The sequence below is a fragment of the Barbus barbus genome, assembly GCF_936440315.1.
Source record: "Barbus barbus genome assembly, chromosome: 24".
NCBI lineage: Eukaryota > Metazoa > Chordata > Actinopteri > Cypriniformes > Cyprinidae > Barbus > Barbus barbus.
In genome coordinates, this window is record NC_136752.1 from 4,991,622 (window position 1) to 5,010,404 (window position 18,783).

At 37.9% G+C, this 18,783-nt stretch overlaps 1 protein-coding gene across 1 annotated transcript in view; it reads right to left on the reverse strand.

The window, feature by feature from the left end:
• The window catches only part of LOC306843734 (centrosomal protein of 170 kDa protein B-like), a gene marked incomplete at its 5' end in the record, with an annotated part of 31,155 nt that overhangs the window by 11,735 nt on the left and 637 nt on the right, over positions 1–18,783 (reverse strand). The window contains 4 exons of the mRNA XM_079375378.1: positions 4,434–4,548; positions 4,652–4,713; positions 4,826–4,901; positions 5,428–5,517. Of these exons, the coding sequence (XP_079231504.1) occupies positions 4,434–4,548; positions 4,652–4,713; positions 4,826–4,901; positions 5,428–5,517 (343 nt within the window). The remainder of the gene's footprint in view (positions 1–4,433; positions 4,549–4,651; positions 4,714–4,825; positions 4,902–5,427; positions 5,518–18,783) is intronic.

Consider the following 18,783-nt stretch of genomic DNA (forward strand, 5'->3'; position numbering starts at 1 on the left):
CATAGTCTTAGAGTTCGTATTTGACTAACTGGGGCCCAGGTCAGGAAGCAGACAGACTGGCTAAACCGACCGTCTGCTAGCCGCCTCACGTCACAGAAGTCAGTTAATTAACTCAGCACATAGAGACTCCTTCACCTAAATATCACACTATAGAGACTGTGTCTGTTCCCCGAATTAGAAAATACAGAAAACGTCCAAACCAAATTAAGAGTAACAATTTAATTGATGTTCAACAAATAAAAAATGTTTACAATACAGAGAAACAATTGATAAAACTTGGCTTACTGAATATCAGGTCCCTTTCTACAAAAGCACTTTTTGCAAACGATTTGATCAATGATCATAACCTAGATTTACTCTGTTTGACAGAAACATGGCTAAAACCAGATGAACACTTTGTTGGCATTAGTGGAAGTGCCTTAGCACGGTTCAAATCGTACTTATCTGACCGCCATCAGTTCGTAGCAGTGAATGAAGAGGTATCATATCGATCACAAGTGCAGTATGGAGTACCTCAAGGCTCAGTACTAGGGCCGTTACTTATCACGCTTTACATGTTACCCTTGGAAGATATTATCAAGAGACATGGTGTTAGCTTTCGCTGTTATGCTGATGATATTCAGCTCTATATTTCTTCACGGCCTGGTGAAACACACCAAATTGAGAAACTAATGGAATGCATAATCGATATAAAAAACTGGATGACGAGTAACTTCTTACTGCTAAATTAATTACTGTGTTAATTATCGGACCTAAAAACCCCATATGTAATAACCTAGAACACTATCTAATACTTGACGGCTGCTCTGTCAATTCTTCTTCATCAATTAGGAACCTAGGTGTGCTGTTTGATAGCAATCTTTCATTTGAAAGCCACGTTTCTAGCATCTGTAAAACTGAGTTTTTCTATCTCATAAACATATCTAAATTGCGACCTATGCTCTCAACGTTAAATGCAGAAATGCTAATTCATTATTGTCATGCTTATTACTATTGTCATGCTTTACTGGGTGGTTGTTCTGCACGCTTGATCAACAAACTACAGTTGGTCCAAAATGCAGCAGCTAGAGTCCTTACTAGAACCAGGAATTATGACCATATTAGCCCGGTTCTGTCAACACTGCGCTTGCTCCCTATCAAACATCGTATAGATTTTAAAATCTTGTTAATTACTTATAAAGCCCTGAATGGCTTAGTTCCTCAGTACTTGAGCGAGCTCTTATCACATTATAGTCCTCCACGTCCACTGCGTTCTCAAAACTCTGGCCATTTGATAATACCTAGAATATCAAAATGAGAGGAGAACTGCACCCCCCAAACTGAGCCTGGTTTCTCTCAAGGTTTTTTTCTCCATTCTGTCGCATTCTGGTTCCTTGCCACAGTTATGCATTTAGGAAAAGAGCACATAGCTCAAACCAGCGCATCAGCGGCACATGTAGCCTTTCTGTCAGAGCATCTGACAGGCCGAGCCGCTTTAAACTGAAACTATAAACTATATACTAATATATCTTACAAGTTTTTTTAAAGCTCTTCATATAAAGCTTGTCACATGTTTAGAACAAAGTGTATTATGCACTTTCTCCGCAGCAGCTCAGTCTGTGTCCTAGATATTTTTTCAGACGCGCTCGTATCAAACTTGATATTAACGGTATTGCTTCATATCGTATCGCTTATAAAAATATATCGATATATCGTACAAACTCGATATACCGCCCAGCCCTAATAAGATGTAATAAAAAATATGAAGTGTAGGAATTCACTAGTGATTTCAGACTTTTAGACACCACTGTATGCTAGTGCTGTCAAACGATTAATTGTGATTAATCGCATCCAAAATAAAAGTTTTTGTTTACATAATATATGTGTTTGTACTGTGTATATTTATTATGTATATATAAATACACACACGTGCATATATATATTTAAGAAAAACATGTTACATTTATATATTAAATATATTTCTATATGATATAAATTATATGAATATAGTAGTGCTGCCAATCAATTAAAAAATTTCATCGCGTTAATCACAGTCCTGGACTGTGATTAATCACGATTAATCGCAAATTTAAAATACTGGGATTTACCTGTAAATGTGTTGAAATAAAGGAATGCATGTTTAAGGAAACAGAACCTTTCACACCTCCGCCAGGTATGAGACATAATCCGTATTATTCTTTTGTTTTTATTCAGCCATTATCAGCCTTTATACTGACAATAAAACGTTTACCAAGCCACATCGCTTCAATCCCAGTACACATTTACCAAACTATTTTCAAAAGTATTTCTAAATAAATACAACAAAACATTTTATTGTGACCTTACATGAAGTATTATGATAAAATGCATTATGAAAAAGAATTGGACCTGTTCTGCAGGTGCATTAGAGCTAACATTAGCATCATGCTACATAAGGCAATTTACGAGATTAATAGTACACTTTTACTCAGAACTCACTTTAAACCACCATCGAGTGTTTGTAATAACTTCCTTTTGCGATCACATGTGTACACATACACTTTGGGTGGCCACGGTACATTATAAAAGTAGGCCAAAAAATGCAACCCACCGCTCTGTAATTTTTCCCGCGACTGTATTTTCAAAATAGCCCAATTGTGCGGGAAATTAAAAACCGCGACCCTGGCAACACTGGTTCACTGTACCCTTATCACACATGAGTATACATATCTCTCGCGCACTGTCGGTCTCTCTCTCGGACACACTCTCTCTCTCTCTCTCTCTCTCTCCGCGTTTGTTTCACTTTTGTTTAGCCCGGCGCCTCATAATCACACAATCCCTGCGTCCCAATGTGCATACTATTTACCCTATCTGCCCTAAATAGTATTGAAAATTACTAAGATCACATGCAATTTAGGATGGATAGTGTGCACATTGGGACGCAGGCAATGATTACCTTATGCGCTGCGATGATGGTTGAAGTTGGGGTCAAACCTTATCAAACGATTAATTTGCGTTAAAAAAAATTTAAGCGTTATAATTTTTAGATTAATCGCATGCGTTAACACGTTAACTTTGACAGCCCTAGAATATAGATATATGCATGTAAATATTTTCAAAATATATGCTGTATATGTGTGTATTTATATATACAAAATACAATTAATCATTTGACAGCACTACTGCATGCACATGGATTTAATGAGCTTTTCAGCATTTGTGCATGAGCCATGTGGAGCAGACTGCTCATTGATAGACATGTCAGTGCATTCCCAGTCAACACGTGAGATCACGCAATGATAACAGTGAGATCAAACCATTCTCATACAGTGATACTCACAGTGTGAGTTATATGTGAGCTCATTGTGAATTCAAAATGTTGAGCGGGTTGAGAGGAGGCAGTTCAAATATTGGTCACAGGGAGGGCATTTTACTTTCTGTTTCTCAACACTATCAGTGATATCACAGTGCTCTCACATGATGAGCTCATGAGTTCACGCCCAGCTAACAGGTTTCTGTTATAAGAACCTTCTCCAATCATACAACTGACTTCCAGACACAAAAGAAGACATTAATGAGATCACATGATCTCAGCATAGAATGATTAAACATCTCCACAAACAGCATCACCAGCTCCACTCATTACTAACCAGATTGACTTTATTTCTGTCATCTACAAAAGCGCTTATTGAGAATTAGATGTTTTATTGATTTGTTTGATGTTATCATCAAAGTGATTAGTGTTTGCTTTAGTTAGACTCTTGACCCTTGACTTTATAACATCTTATTTTTGGGGGGCTGCTGTAACTGTGTTTGTAAAGCATATTTGTCATTACCTACCAACAAAATCATTACCTAGATGCCTTTGTGAGATGTTATTAATCTAAACTTTTTAGTTATAACAGCTTTTTGATTATACAGTATAGGATCAAGCAGTGTAACAATTTATGAAAGATTTTAAAAGCATGATAAGTCACAAATATTTTGAACTACAGAGTCATTTAAAAACAAAGAGAGACATCGGTGTATGAATCTCAACAATCAAAAGCTTCATGCTGCAATGCATGCTGGGTATCTAGTCTCTGTGCAGTGAGTACACTTTGACCTTACATTGTGACCATAGTATAAGCTCACACTGAGGGCACTGTGAGGTTACACTTTTAACTCACTGTTGCCTCACATTGTGACCACATAACGAGTATCCTGGGAGATCAAATTGTTGACTGGGTTGTCAGCAGCTGGACTAAGGCACAAGGATTATCTTTAGCGTCTGTCACTTGACCAAAAGCTCAACTGGGAGGGGTTTACAAATAAACCAGGCCACTGTACTGCAGCCTTACAGATAAACAGAGATTAACAAAGGCTGTGCTAACAGAATGTTATAGTCAGATATCCATGTTACAAAGCATTTGGTTTTATCACTTTCTCACCTCTGCATTTTTCTCCTGATTTTGGTCATACTTTATCACTCTCACCTGTGAGACTCTTGCGTTCAGAGCGCTCTAATTTGGACTTTTCCTCCTGCAGGTTCTGTTGCTTGCTTTCTGTAGATTTTATACCCATTTGCAGCTGACTGGTGTACTTCTCATGCTGACACAGCAGGGGGCAGTCAACCAAAAAGAATAAATATATTAATATATTACATAGAACAGAAAATAGACACATGTCCACACACAAACAGATGAAACCATACCTTGAGGGCCTCTTCAGGGACTTTATGTTGACTCTTTTCAAGAATATACACATGTGAATGTGCTCTTAATGTTAAGTCAATACATTATAACTTAAATGTATATAAACCTTAAACAAGAACTCAAGGTTTCATGCCAAAAAACCTATAACAGCTAACCAGTTAAAAGGATATCATATCCAAAACGAACAATGTCCGACAGCTTGAGGGTTATGTATGTTTGGTCTGGAATTCTCAAGTCATTCACAAAGGTCTGAAATGGGAGAAGAAAATCAAATAATGTATATGTGCTTGAGATACAGGAATGCCAGAGTTATTATGCTTTTATGCAAAGCAGAAAATGAGAACATGTTCCTTAGAAATGAGGATCATCACAAGAAATCTGTCAAGAGTTAGCGACATTCAGAGTATAGAATCTACTTCTGTGTTCCGCAGAAGAAAGAAATGCATACCGTTTCAGAACAATATGAGGTGATATGAATAATGAAAGAGTTTTTGAGTGAATTATACCTTTAAGAAAGCTTCCTATTCTAACCATAAAACATTTGTCATTGGCACTTGGTCTGATTCAAGGGTTAATTAATCATATCTGTACTGCAGAGAGGGCATCTGCAACAGCATCCCAATAGCATATGTCCATTACCTTAATCCATTTATTTTCTAAACCAAGGGGAGAGATCATCCTGTCTTTCACAGATAACATCACAGTAGTCTGGAAAATGCAGTCATGTGTTCACGCCTATATTCTGAGCTTCAGTCACATTTGCTATGTTACTTACCCCATTTAAACTTCCAAGATCCTTGACAAGGTGCTCATCTGTGGCAGGGTTATAGTTGATAACAGCATGCTGTTTATCCACACTACGAGACTAAAGGAAGAAAAACATGTTTACATCCAACATCTTGCTTATTCTTGAACCTAACTCCATTGGAAATTATAATGTTAGCATGGGTTGGATATTTACGATTTACAAATCTTACCTTTGTGTGGCTTGCAAGTACTGTGCGTAATAATTTGGCCACACAAGGATACCACTTAAGTAACACAGTTTCATCACAATGGGTAGCAATTTAATATTGTGTATCAATATGTTGTAAAATTAATATGTTGTAGTCATATGTTTTTTAAGGTGAGTGTAAGAGTGTCAGATGATTCTTTCCCCTTTTTGTCTGAACTGACACAATGTGGTATGGAGTGCTGTAAGCAAAGTGCACCAACACTGTTTACATAGTTCCTTGCATTGCCTGCTTAACAGAACCCTAAACTTGTTCACTTGGTAGCACATATGAACAGATTCTTAGGAGCAAAGCTCAACTAAATCTTAAATAAATAGTGTATTAATATAACCACTAATTAAAGGGTGTGGTCATGCTGAATGATATCCATCATCCTGGCTACACTGTGGATGGTGAAGTTAATGGGACTGTATGGTGACAACTAGTGTGTGACTTGTGGGTTGTAAAGTTGTAGGAGGGCTGTACCACAGATCCAATCAATATTCCTCCCTTTGGAAGGGTGCCCTGTAAACCCTAACTACTTAATTTGGAGTCTCATATGGAGCTTTAACCCCTCCCGTCCCCCCCTTTTTTCTGATATCCACAGGGGTTATCATGATTATTCAAGATTATACCCCTGTGGGTTATAGAGATTGACTCAAAAGTCTAAACTGGAGTGAGGTACTGGAGAGAAAACTAATAAACCCTTCGTTGGCTGAAGGTGATGTCTCATAGAAATATAGGTACTTGGTGTCTGCTGACGCTGCAAGACCCTGTTCAGTTATGGAATACCTGGCTCTTGCCCACACTCAGATGTTAGTGGAGGGGGACAGACCCTGACCTAATTATGCAGAGAAGACAATGTGTCTGTCATTGGAGTCATGCTAATTACCCCTCATCCTTACTTTTAATGACACTTCAGGTTTAGTTAAACACTGAAAATATGAGGAGTATGTTATATTGAGAGGAAGAATACACTCAATTTTGTTAAGGTATTCAAATAAAATTTTTCATCATGTGAAAACATATGAAAACACAATTATAGTTGATCATGTTCTTGTGCATGGAATGACCATGAAAGAAGTTGGTCTACAGGGTCATCTACAGGGTTTTTATGCTACTTACACATACAGTATAATTACAGTACATAGTATCAGTACTTTACATAAGAGAACTTTCACTATTCTATGTACAGTAAATACTGTAGCACACGTTGTACACCATCAAACTGTTGTAACTGTTGAATTGATTTGTAGCTAAGTTCTTCTTGCATATACTATATTTTTACAGAACGACTGTCTAGGGGAGGTAATGAAAATCTTTTGTCAGGAGTCTATGAAACTGCTATAGTATGGCAAATAAGGTCAAAACTAACAAGGTGCAATTTGGCAGCAGACAGTGAATCTTTGCTTATTATTTATTTACTTGCTCAAGATTCAAGACTTTTATTTGTCACATACACAATTATACAGAGTATAACCAGCAGTGAAATGTAAGTCAGGTCCGCTCCAAGGACAGTGCAATTATATAGAATACAAAACACAGAATGTACATAAATATTAAGAAAAAGACAAGGAGAAAAAATAAAAAGAATAAAATAAAATAAAAGATAAAAATATAAATATAAATGTGCAGGTCAGTATGTTTGTTGACTTAAATAGTACTATAAGAAGGAATGTGCAAAAGAATGTGCAAAAAGTTGTGCAAAAAGTTGTACAGGGTATGTACAGAGCAGCAATACGAGGTAGAAAAAAAATTATGAATAACTTATTGATATAGTGGTATTTACGTGAGATATTATGACACGGAGTTAGAGTTTAGGAGCCTGATGGCCTGGGGGAAGAACCTCCTCCTAAGTCTCTCAGTTTTTGCCATCAGGTTACGGAAGTACTTGCCAGATGGTAGCAAAGTGAATAGATGGTTACCAGGGTGATTTGAGTCCTTGATGATTTTGACAGCTCTACTTTTGCAGCGTTTGAGGTAGATGTCCTGCATGTACTTACTGTACTGTACAGTAATTGACAGTATACTGTATTGTGTGTTCAGAGTCAGTTATTTGGCATTTAAACTTCTGCTTTTCATCTACTGCGGGATCTCTTAACAGTAGTTTAGAAGTTTAATGTAAACCTTTCTTAAAATGTATTGTTGAATTTCACTCTCTGCTCCCCTCTATTTATGTTGAATGAATGAATGAATGAATGAATGAATGATGCATTTATATAGCGCTTTATTGTATATTGCTGTACACACAAAGCGCTTTACAATCATGTGTGTGTGCGTGGGGGGGGGTCTCTCCTCAACCACCACCAGTGTGCAGCATCCACTTGGATGATGCGACAGCAGCCACACTACAACGGCGCCAGTGCGCTCACCACACACCAGCTACAGGTGGAGAGGAGAGAGAGTCATAGAGCCAATCAAGTGTATGGGGATTATTAGGAGGCCATGATAGACAAGGGCCAGTAGAGGGAATTTGGCCAGGACACCAGGGTTACACCCCTACTCTTTACGAGAAGTACCATGGGATTTTTAATGACCACAGAGAGTCAGGACCTCGGTTTAACGTCTCATCCGAAAGACGGTGCTTTTTGGCAGTATAGTGTCCCCGTCACTATACCGGGGCGTTAGGACCCACACAGACCACAGGGTGAGCACCCCCTACTGGCCTCACTAACACCTCTTCCAACCTAGTTTTCACCGGAGGTCTCCCATCCAGGTACTGACCAGGCTCAACCCTGCTAGCTTCAGTGGGCAACCAGTCTTGGGCAGCAGGGTGATATGGCATATGTTGTATACTGTAATAGACATTGACTTGCAAAATGATTCCTGTTTCCCAAAGGAAGGTTTTTGTAATTGTGTTTTGAATTGATCTCACTAGTGACTAGTGAGTAGTCGTCAAGTTTGATTCAGAAAAAAAAGAAGAAATTTATATTTTTGAACATATGCTTTTGACTAAAATATTTGATTTTGACTTGGAAGTTTAAGGTTTGTATAGGTTGGTTTGAAATTGTATTTGTAGTTGTGAGGAAATGGTGAGTTGTTTCATGAATTATGAGTTAGCAATCAAAATACAAAAAAACAAACAACAAACAAAACAACTGTAAAACACTTCAGTCGTCTCCAACGAACAGACCTGACAAGGTGCATAATTTTGGCCTGTCAGACTGCCGAACAGTCTCCATTCTTTCACACTGTCTTTGGCAGATGCAAGGTGTCTTTTACAGTAGATAAAACTACTAAATAGTTTCTTTACTGTTACCTTTACTGTTCCACAACATCTTAATCGACCCTTCGCAAAGACCTGCCTCCCTTCGTTACAGTTGCTACTGTATGTCCGACAAGCGATGGTGCTCTCACGCCACACATCATGTTCTCAAGCAGTGAAAAATACATCGCAAGCAAAGGGGAAACTGACAATGCCCCAATAAACAGAAATAAAAACTAAACAATAAACAAAAGACAGAGCAGGTTACTTTTACGTATGAATAAAAGGCTCGGCTTTCAAATGTTGTAATTCAAACAATAAATGCCGTTTTGTGGCTCTTTAATGTGTCGTGACAGCACCTCAGTTCAAGTGGCATGTGAAATGATCATCCTTACTCTTTACTGATTAAAGCAAGAAATAAACATGAATGAACATCAGAAGGTTTCAATTGCGGAAAGATGTCAATATACATTTTTCAAGTTCAAGTCCACCGACATTAATCTTCTCTACTGTCTGTTTTGTTTGTCGGACAAAAATGGCAGATTCTGCGTTATGATTGGTCAGATCGCCTGTCAGTCAAACTCTCTGCGAAGGGTAGTTAAGCCTCATGTAGCTGTTGGCTTACAGTTCAAGATGAAATTGGAAGTTAATTTCAATTGCACGTCTTTTCCAAGTCTTTAGAAGCTGTTTTGAGGTGGTCCAACATTTAGATGATTTTAATCCTTCTTTCAAAAATGCTCACTAGTCTTCCTTTACATTCTGCTTGCATGGTAGTGGTCTCACTATGCTTTGAAATAATTCATTCACATCCAGCACATGAGCAATATCCAAAACCGACTGACCAGATTTAGCCAATTAACAGCTCCTTTCATCTGGCCATTTTCACTAAAACCCACAAAATAACATTTAATAATATAGCCCTTCTAATAATATAACATCTAATAATACCTGACACATAGTGATTTGTATTAGTGAATTATAGCCCGGTATGTTTAATTGCATCATGACAAATTATACAACTGAAACTTGCAACATTAGTTCTATACTCCACCACTTCACAACATGTATATGTTGTATACTGTAATAGTCGTTGACTTGCAAAATCTCTAAAGGGTATTTAATAAATATTTAATCAAATGTTTTGGCTCACACCAATAGACCTTTACTGACGCAAGATCATAAATCTGGTCTCCCAACAACAGCATGGCCGGATTAAGCACACATAGGGCCCAGGGGCTATAGCAAACCCAAGGGCCCATACCTAAATGGCGACATACCGGACAGCGTACTACATCTGCCTAATTTCTAGCTGATCAGAGCAGATCGGGACGCGGAATCAACGGGGAAATCACGTGGAGGCGGGACGTGCTTTTACATCAATGAGCGGTGGTGTACAGATGTAACTGTGTTAAAGAAGATGTGCTGTTCAGATCTAGAAATGCTCTTCATTAACTGCAAGCCGTTCTATTCGCCGTGGGAGTTCTGCTCGTTCATTCTGGTGAGTGTCTACATTCCACCGCAAGCGCACGTGAGCACAGCTTTACAGAAACTCGCTGATCTGATCACAGAGAGTGAGCAACAACACCTGGACTCTGTTTTAATCATTCTTGGGGACTTTAATAAAGCAAATCTCTCCTGCGAACTGCCAAAATACAGACAGCACATCACATGTCCCACCAGAGACAGTAATATACTAGATCACTGTTACACAGCGATAAAGGACGCATATCACTCGGTTCCACGAGCACTATCTGATCACTGTTTGGTTCATCTTATTCCGTCCTACAGGCAGAAACTTAAATCTGCAAAACCTGTATTAAGAACTGTTAAAAGATGGACTAATGAAACAGAGCGGGATTTACAAGCCTGTTTCTCTCGCACTGATTGGACTGTTTTTGAAAATGCTGCCAACGATCTGGACGAGCTCACAGAGACTGTGACATCTTATATCAGTTTCTGTGAGGATATGTGCATTCCTACCAAGGACTCATTTAACCTACAACAATGACAAACCATGGTTCACTGCAAAAAAAGACAGCTCTGTCAAAGAAGATGCTTACAGAAAGGGGGATAAAGTCTTGTATAAACAGGCCAAATACACACTGGAAAAGGAGATCAGAGTGGCAAAGAGGAATTATTCTGACAAGCTAAGGAACAATTTCTCTTCCAGTGATCCTGCTTCAGTGTGGAAAGGTATGAAAGATATCACCAGTTACAAGTCACCATCCCCCAGCGCTCTGGAAAATCAACAACTGGCAGACAATTTGAATGAATTTTACTGTAGGTTTGAAAAAACAACCCACACCCACCCTGAACACCTCTCCACACAACCATTAACACCCCCAGCAACCCCTCTCTCCCCCACACCTACAATTCAAATCAGTGAAGATGACATGTGCCAGGTCTTCAGAAAGAACAAAAAAAGGAAAGCACCAGGCCCAGACGGTGTGTCACCAGCCTGCCTAAAAACCTGTGCTGTGGGCATAAAGCTCTGGCCCCCATCTTCACACAGATCTTCAACAGTTCACTGGAGCTGTGCGAAGTCCCCTCATGCTTCAAACGCTCCACCATCATCCCCGTCCCAAAGAAACCCAAAATACTGGACTTAATGACTACAGACCTGTGGCTCTAACGTCTGTGGCCATGAAATCATTTGAAAGACTGGTTTTGGCTTATCTGAAGGACATCACTGGACCCTTACTGGACCCCCTGCAGTTTGCTTACAGAGCAAACAGGTCTGTGGATGATGCAGTCAACATGGGACTGCACTTCATCCTGCAGCATCTGGACAGACCAGGGACTTATGTGAGGATCCTGTTTGTGGACTTCAGCTCTGCTTTTATCACCATCATCACGGACACCCTTCAGAATAAACTGTCTCAGTTCTCCATCCCCACCTCCGTCTGTCAGTGGATCACCAGCTTCCTAACAGACAGACAGCAGTTAGTAAAGCTTGGTAAATCCACATCCAGCACTCGTACCATCAGCACTGGAGCACCTCAGGACTGGGTTCACTCCCCACTGCTCTTCTCCCTCTACACCAACGACTGCACATCTAAAGACCCCTCTGTCAAGCTCCTGAAGTTTGCACAATCTATTAGACAACTTCATTTTAATGAAAAATAACATGAAAAAATATATAGGGGCTGTTTACACCTGGTCACTTCATGCGTTTTGTAATATAAATCCGATAGCTCAAACCACTTCAGGAGATGGTCTGGGCCCAGAGCTGGGTAGTAACTGATTACATGTAATCTGGATTACGTAATCAGATTCCAAAAATTAAGTACTTGTAATCAGAGTAAATTACATTTTAAAATACTCGTAATCAGACTACAGTTACTTTTTTATGGATTACATGATTACATATTATTCACACAATAGCAATAAATTATTCATAAATCATTGATTCCCCCTAATTTCTCTTTTTCATCTTTTAAATTTTCCTTTCTAAAATAGTCTACCGAATATATACTTATTATATATGTATAAATAGTCCAGTCTTGCGGACATTCACACAAAGATCAGTCATTAGTCAGGTGGCGACAGCATTTGACCATTGGATTTACAAAAATCATTTCAGGTTTAAGAAGGGTTTCAACATTGCATCAACTACTGATGAACACATTCATTTTTATTTGAATTATTACTCTGTAGGTTTTTTAACCATGTATTATTAATTATAACTAATTAAAATGCACATATTCACGTTATTTCTTAGATACATGTAATGCAGGCATTCCAAAACTTTTTGTCATCTAAACCTTATTCACCAAATATATTTGCTTTAAGTACCCCTGAGATTTTAAAATAAATATTTCAATAATTATCACATTTGCATGTTCACGGTTTCTTTGATGTTGATTAATGATCACATGGCATGCAGGTAAATAAAAATATTTAATCTTTTTTAGTAAGTGTTTTATTTAAAACACAAAGACTGTTCACTCCTATACTTATGAATGGGAGAAACTGCAACACGCAATATGGAGGAATAGTCCCACCTTCGAAATGAAAGAGCCAAATTTCCCATAGAAACCTGACTAGATCAGCCAACGCATATGCACTGTATAAGCAGGTTATGATTCAGCATGCACATTGCCTGGTCTAGCCTGAAAAATAAGATTTTTAAACGCTATTTGAGTATAAGAAACAACATTCATGGGGCAATTAATTTCAGATTTTTGTTGCTGATTTGACATAATGTGAGTTCAGCGAGCAGTTTTTGAGATTTCAGGATTCCCCTGTTCATTAAGATTGTCTTGTATGAGCTGACTGGAGGTTTGTAAATATGGCCGTCAAGTGAAGAGACTTTCCTCGAAAGGGAGTTCAAAAAAAAAAAAAAGGGAGTTTGTTTTAAAATGATTTATTTTAATTGTATTTTTTTATGATTTAATTAATTGTCAGCTTTTCATTAAACTCACAACCCCCCTGCAGTTCCTTTACGAACCCTAGTTTGGGAAACTGTAATATAATGTTTAATGCACTTGAAATTACAATGAATGGAACAAGTTTTCTTACTCTTTGCATTTTTTACATCATTATGGTACAAGATAATGCTATTTAAATCAATGTGATAAACGAGTTAAATCAAAAGTAATCTAAAAGTAATCTCAAAGTAATCTGATTATATTACCTAAAATGTGTAATGTAACAGATTACGTTACTGACTACAATTTTTGTCATGTAATCTGGAATCAGTAACGGATTACAATTTGTAAGTAACCTACCCAGCTCTGTCTAGGCCGCATTCCAAACGAAACTGGACATGTGTAAACGCATCTGGTTGTTGAAACCACATGTAAATTTTACTTGTCCCAAAATGTAAAAAATAAAAATAAACGTGTGAGACCGTGTTATAGGCTATATGACATTATAGTCAGATATGACTACGCTCATGCAACACGCATCACCGCAGACGAGTAGCTGAGTATCTCTTCAGAAGACACGCAAACTGCCGCGAATGAAACTGGAAGTAAGATGCAGACGATCAACACAATACTCTTCATTAAAAGTATAAGACAAACTTATCTTTCCAGTGCTGATGCCACGTGCTCTCCTATTGCGGTCTTTAATCTTGAAATGAGCTGAAAATGTATAAAATGCAGCGCTTATCTTTTGATTTCGTTGAAGTGAATTTCGTTACATTTAAATATAGCGCAGGAATTGAAGATCGGATTTATATCTGTTTTGCGACTTTGTGGCCATGTGTAAATTTAAACGTTTTAACAAATCAGATAGATGTCCGATCAGCGAAAACGCATGAAATGACCAGGTGTAAACAGGCACATTCATAATCTATGACAAAAATATTATTATAAATTCGGTTTGTGGATAATTTAGCAGCAAAATTTATTCTAGAAATATCATGAATGCATAATTTTATAAAATCTAAACATTTAGTGATAACATTATTTAGTGGGGAACAAATAAAAGTGAATATGCGAAGGACTATATCTGGTAAAATGTTACACATTGCTCTTTGTATTGTTGTAAAATATATTAATGAAAACAAGTAAATGTATTTATTTATAAATATAAACTACAAAATTAAAAGACATTTCTTTTAAATGTATAGCACAATGAAGGCAGCGACATATGATAGAGCAGTCCCAGCTATCATATATATCATAAATGTTACTGCCTCCATTACTGTGCTATACATTAGATTATTAATAGCTTTGATAGGACAGAACAAGAAACGCTATAAATAATCTTTCATTGCACAAAAGCATTATAATACGAAAAGCTCCAATAGAGAGCGGCACAAAGCGCTTATGGCTTCCCGTGCGCAGAATGATGCGCTTGAAGCAGCACGGAGTCACAGCGCGCAGCTTAACAGTTTTCACTCTCAGTTATTGAGCGCTCTTGGAGAGAGTTTGACTGTCTTGACTGTCTTAACCGAACGTGACACAGTTTGAATGCTGAACGGAGGATGACAGATAGAAGCAGTGGAGAGAAGAATTTACGTGAACTTGAATTTAACGACATAAATGTTCATCTGTACCTCACATTAAACTATGGAACACTTGGACTTTGACTTTATGGTGCTTTCTAATGTTTTTGTGCTTTCGTGGGGCTTAATAACACAGAATAATATACGCACAATTAGGGATGTAACGATTACCTTCATTGACGATAAATCATGATAAAATTCCCCACGGTTAGTATTACCGTTTCATATTTTAATTATCATTAAAACCGTATTCGATTACCGTGATTTGAACAACTCGCGATACATAAATACTGTCCGGCATAAAGCAGAGTTTTCAGTAACAGTCTCAGGTGTGCACAGCAGCAGAGTAGTTTCGTAGTTTCGTTCTGAGTGAAAATAGGGCGGAAAAGCTGGGAGTTTTTAAAAGAGTGCTAAGGGAATTATACAAATTAATATATCAATGAATTAATTATATGAATGTACCTCTGAAGGTTCTGACTGTCTTCAGAAATGATTTGATGGCATTTTGTTTTCATCTTAGCTCCATGTAATACCTAAAGGAAGTGTTCTTAAACGCAATACTGCTTTGTTCGCAGAGTTCACAGGAATCAGCTGTAATTCAGCTTTTCCGTATATAGCGCCACCTGCTGTCAGTGAGTCTGTGTGCAGTTTCTGTCTGGCCAAAAAACGGACCAAATTTGCATGCCCTGCTGTAAATTTTAACCGGTTGATGAAAAACAAGCTTATGTGGATTCTACACATGTAAACAATTCAGATAAGCTATATAGAATTATTTATGGAGCAATATAATCATTTATTAATCAATTATCATTTTAACTTAACCCTTTTCTTTAAAGGCTGAAATGTGAGGTCTACCTTTATATTAAGCTTTTTCAAATCTTTATTTGAACATTTACATTATTTATTTGAACATGCTATTAAACTGTTATCAGTCAAGATGTCATTTAAAATCCAGACCTCATTGGTAATGTTATTGTTTTAGTGATTATGCAAACAAAAAGTCATTTTATTTGCTGTTTGTTGATTTTTAAGTATAAAACTTGGTGAAGTGATTTATGTGTCGGTACTTTTTGAACATCTCCAGCACATTTTAACAATACCGTGATAATACTGATAACCGTGATCATTTTGGTCACTATAATCGTGATAAGAAATTTTCATACCGTTACATCCCTACGCACAATATCGGATTTGGATTGGTCTCGTCTGACCGATACCCAATCCGGCAGAAATTCCAGTATCGGAGCCGATACCGATCCTCAGTATCGGATCGATGCATCCCTAACGGAAAGTAGTCCAGACTGTCATTGGTACAACCCTACCCACTCTCCAAGAACTGTACTTATCCAGAGTGAGCAAAAGGGCTGGTAAAATCACTCTGGGTCCCTCACATCCAGCACACTCCCTATTTGAACTGTTACCGTCTGGTTGGCGCTACAGAGCTCTGAGAACCAGAACGACCAGACACAGAAACTGTTTCTTCCCTCAGACAATTCATCTCATGAACACTTGACAATAAAATGCGGAACACACAACTCTATTATTTATTCACCACGCTTGCTTACTTTTTTATTTATCAAATTTTTTCATTTCAAATTTGCACATATCAGACCTGTACACACATAATTGTCTATATTATATACTGTGTTTTTGCTGTTTTGTACATTGCCTATTTGGATATTTGTATTATTCTTTATTATCTGTGTCCTGTCCTGTTGCTGTCTCTCTGTTGCACTGTGGAGCTTCTGTCACTAAAACAAATTCCTCGTATGTGTGAACATACTTGGCCAATAAAGCTCATTCTGATTCTGATTATATTACCCAATATTTGATATATGTAGCCTATACTAATAGTGACATTAATAATAAATACCATAAGTCCATGTTTCTACAGTGTTTGTAACTGCATGGTAAATAGCAGTGCTGTGTGGATTGAAATGCTTGTTTTTACCATTTTGTACAGTTTACCTTAACACTTCAATTTACATTATCGGGGCTATTTAATCTGGTTTCAGCTAGCTTAAGAGCCTTTGTTGTTCACAAATAATGTTGTAAGTGTGGCGTGTCGAATTCAAATGGATCGTTGGTTATCACTTTAATAGAGTGGCAAGACTGACTTTGTAGACCACTTTGTCTGTTTATTACAGAAGATGATATTCATATTTAATATTCAACATACAACCCGAATTCTGTAAATACTGGGACATTTTTTAAATTTGAATAAAATGAAAACTAAAAGACTTTCAAATCACATGAGCAAATATTTTATTCACAATAGAGCATAGATAACATAAATGTTTAAACTGAGAAATTTTACACTTTTGTTCTCATTTCAAATTTGATGCCTGCTACAGGTCTCAAAGAATTTGCCATGGGGGCAACAAAGGGCTGAAAAGGTAAGAAATTTTGAAAAGATTCAGCTAGGACAACATCTAGCAACTAATTAAGTTAACTGACATCAGGGCCCGTATTCTTAAAGATTCTAAGAATCCTTTTAGAGAGCTCCTAATTTAGCTTAAAAATTTCTAACTAGGAGTCTTAGCTTAAAAGTGATTCAGGACCAATCTGAGAGCAACTCTGAGCGAGGAAAAGACAAAAACTTTTATCTTAGTGAGGAGGCGGGGCTGACCCCGTTGCTAGCTATGACACAGTCTTTTGAAGACTGTGATTGGTTTGTTGTCCAAGAAGGAAATAAAAGAGCGCTTTTAAGAGTAGGGTTTATTATAAGCCTTCACTTATAATTTTTCCTGTTTTACCGTACTCTAGCTCTCTCTCTCTCTCTCTCTCTCTCTCTCTCTCTCACACACACACACACACACACACACATTATATATGTATATAAATTCTTTATTTTTTTATTTACCATGCTGTCATACTTACCGTATTTTATAGGAAATGAACAGAGACATAGTAAGTGCTGTAATAGACCCAAATCATCACTGCTGAATAGTTGCATTTTTCCAGTTGCCAAATATGTTAATGTAGTGATTACATCCATTTCTGGCACTATGGCATTTCAGCGCGGTGTCGGAGTTGTTAGCGTGTCTCTAATAAGATCAGTCACAAACATGATCCCTGCACAATCTAATGTGTAGCGTCTTATTAACTCACTGTCATGCATTGTGTGCAACGTATTTATTCTCCCTCTTCAACTAAAGCTCTATCATGCAAAAAGGAAGCCATGGTTTTATAGCCATGGTAAATATGAACATGGTCCAGAAGCGCCATCGTGTCCTGTGGGCCAAGGCTCATTTAAAATGGACTGTTTCAAAGTGGAAAAGTGTTCTATGGTCAGACGAGTCCAAATTTGACATTCTTGTTGGAAATCACGGACGTCGTGTCCTCCGGGGCTAAAGAGGAGGGAGACCTTCCAGCGTGTCATCAGTGTTCAGTTCAAAAGCCAGCATCTCTGATGGTATGGGGGAGCATAAGTGCATACGGTATGGACAGCTTGCATGTTTTGGAAGGCACTATGAATGCTGAAAGGTATATAAAGGTTTTAGAGCAACATGCCCTCCAGACGACGTGTATTTCAGCAGGACAATGCAAAACCACATACTGCAGTAGGGCTACACGATATATTGCACGCGATTGTCATGGAACCGGCTTTACTGACTAGATACAATCTAGTCAGTAAAGTCGGTTCCGTGATTAGAGCTAAATGTCCATCACCTGTTTTCAAATGGAGCATCATTTAATACACAGAGCCATAGTTCACCGACAAGCTACGCAATATCATGTTCAATATCACAAGTGATTCATCTGCGATTCTGAGCACGAATTGCGTAGCTTGTTGGTGAACAAGCAGCTCTGTGCATTAAATGCCGCTCCATTTGAAAACAGGTGATCGAGATTTACTGCTAATCACAGAACTGTCTTTACTGACGAGATGTGCATGACTATCGCATGCAAAATACCGTGCAGCCCTATACTGCAGCTATTACAACAGCATGGCTTCATAGTAGAAGAGTCCGGGTG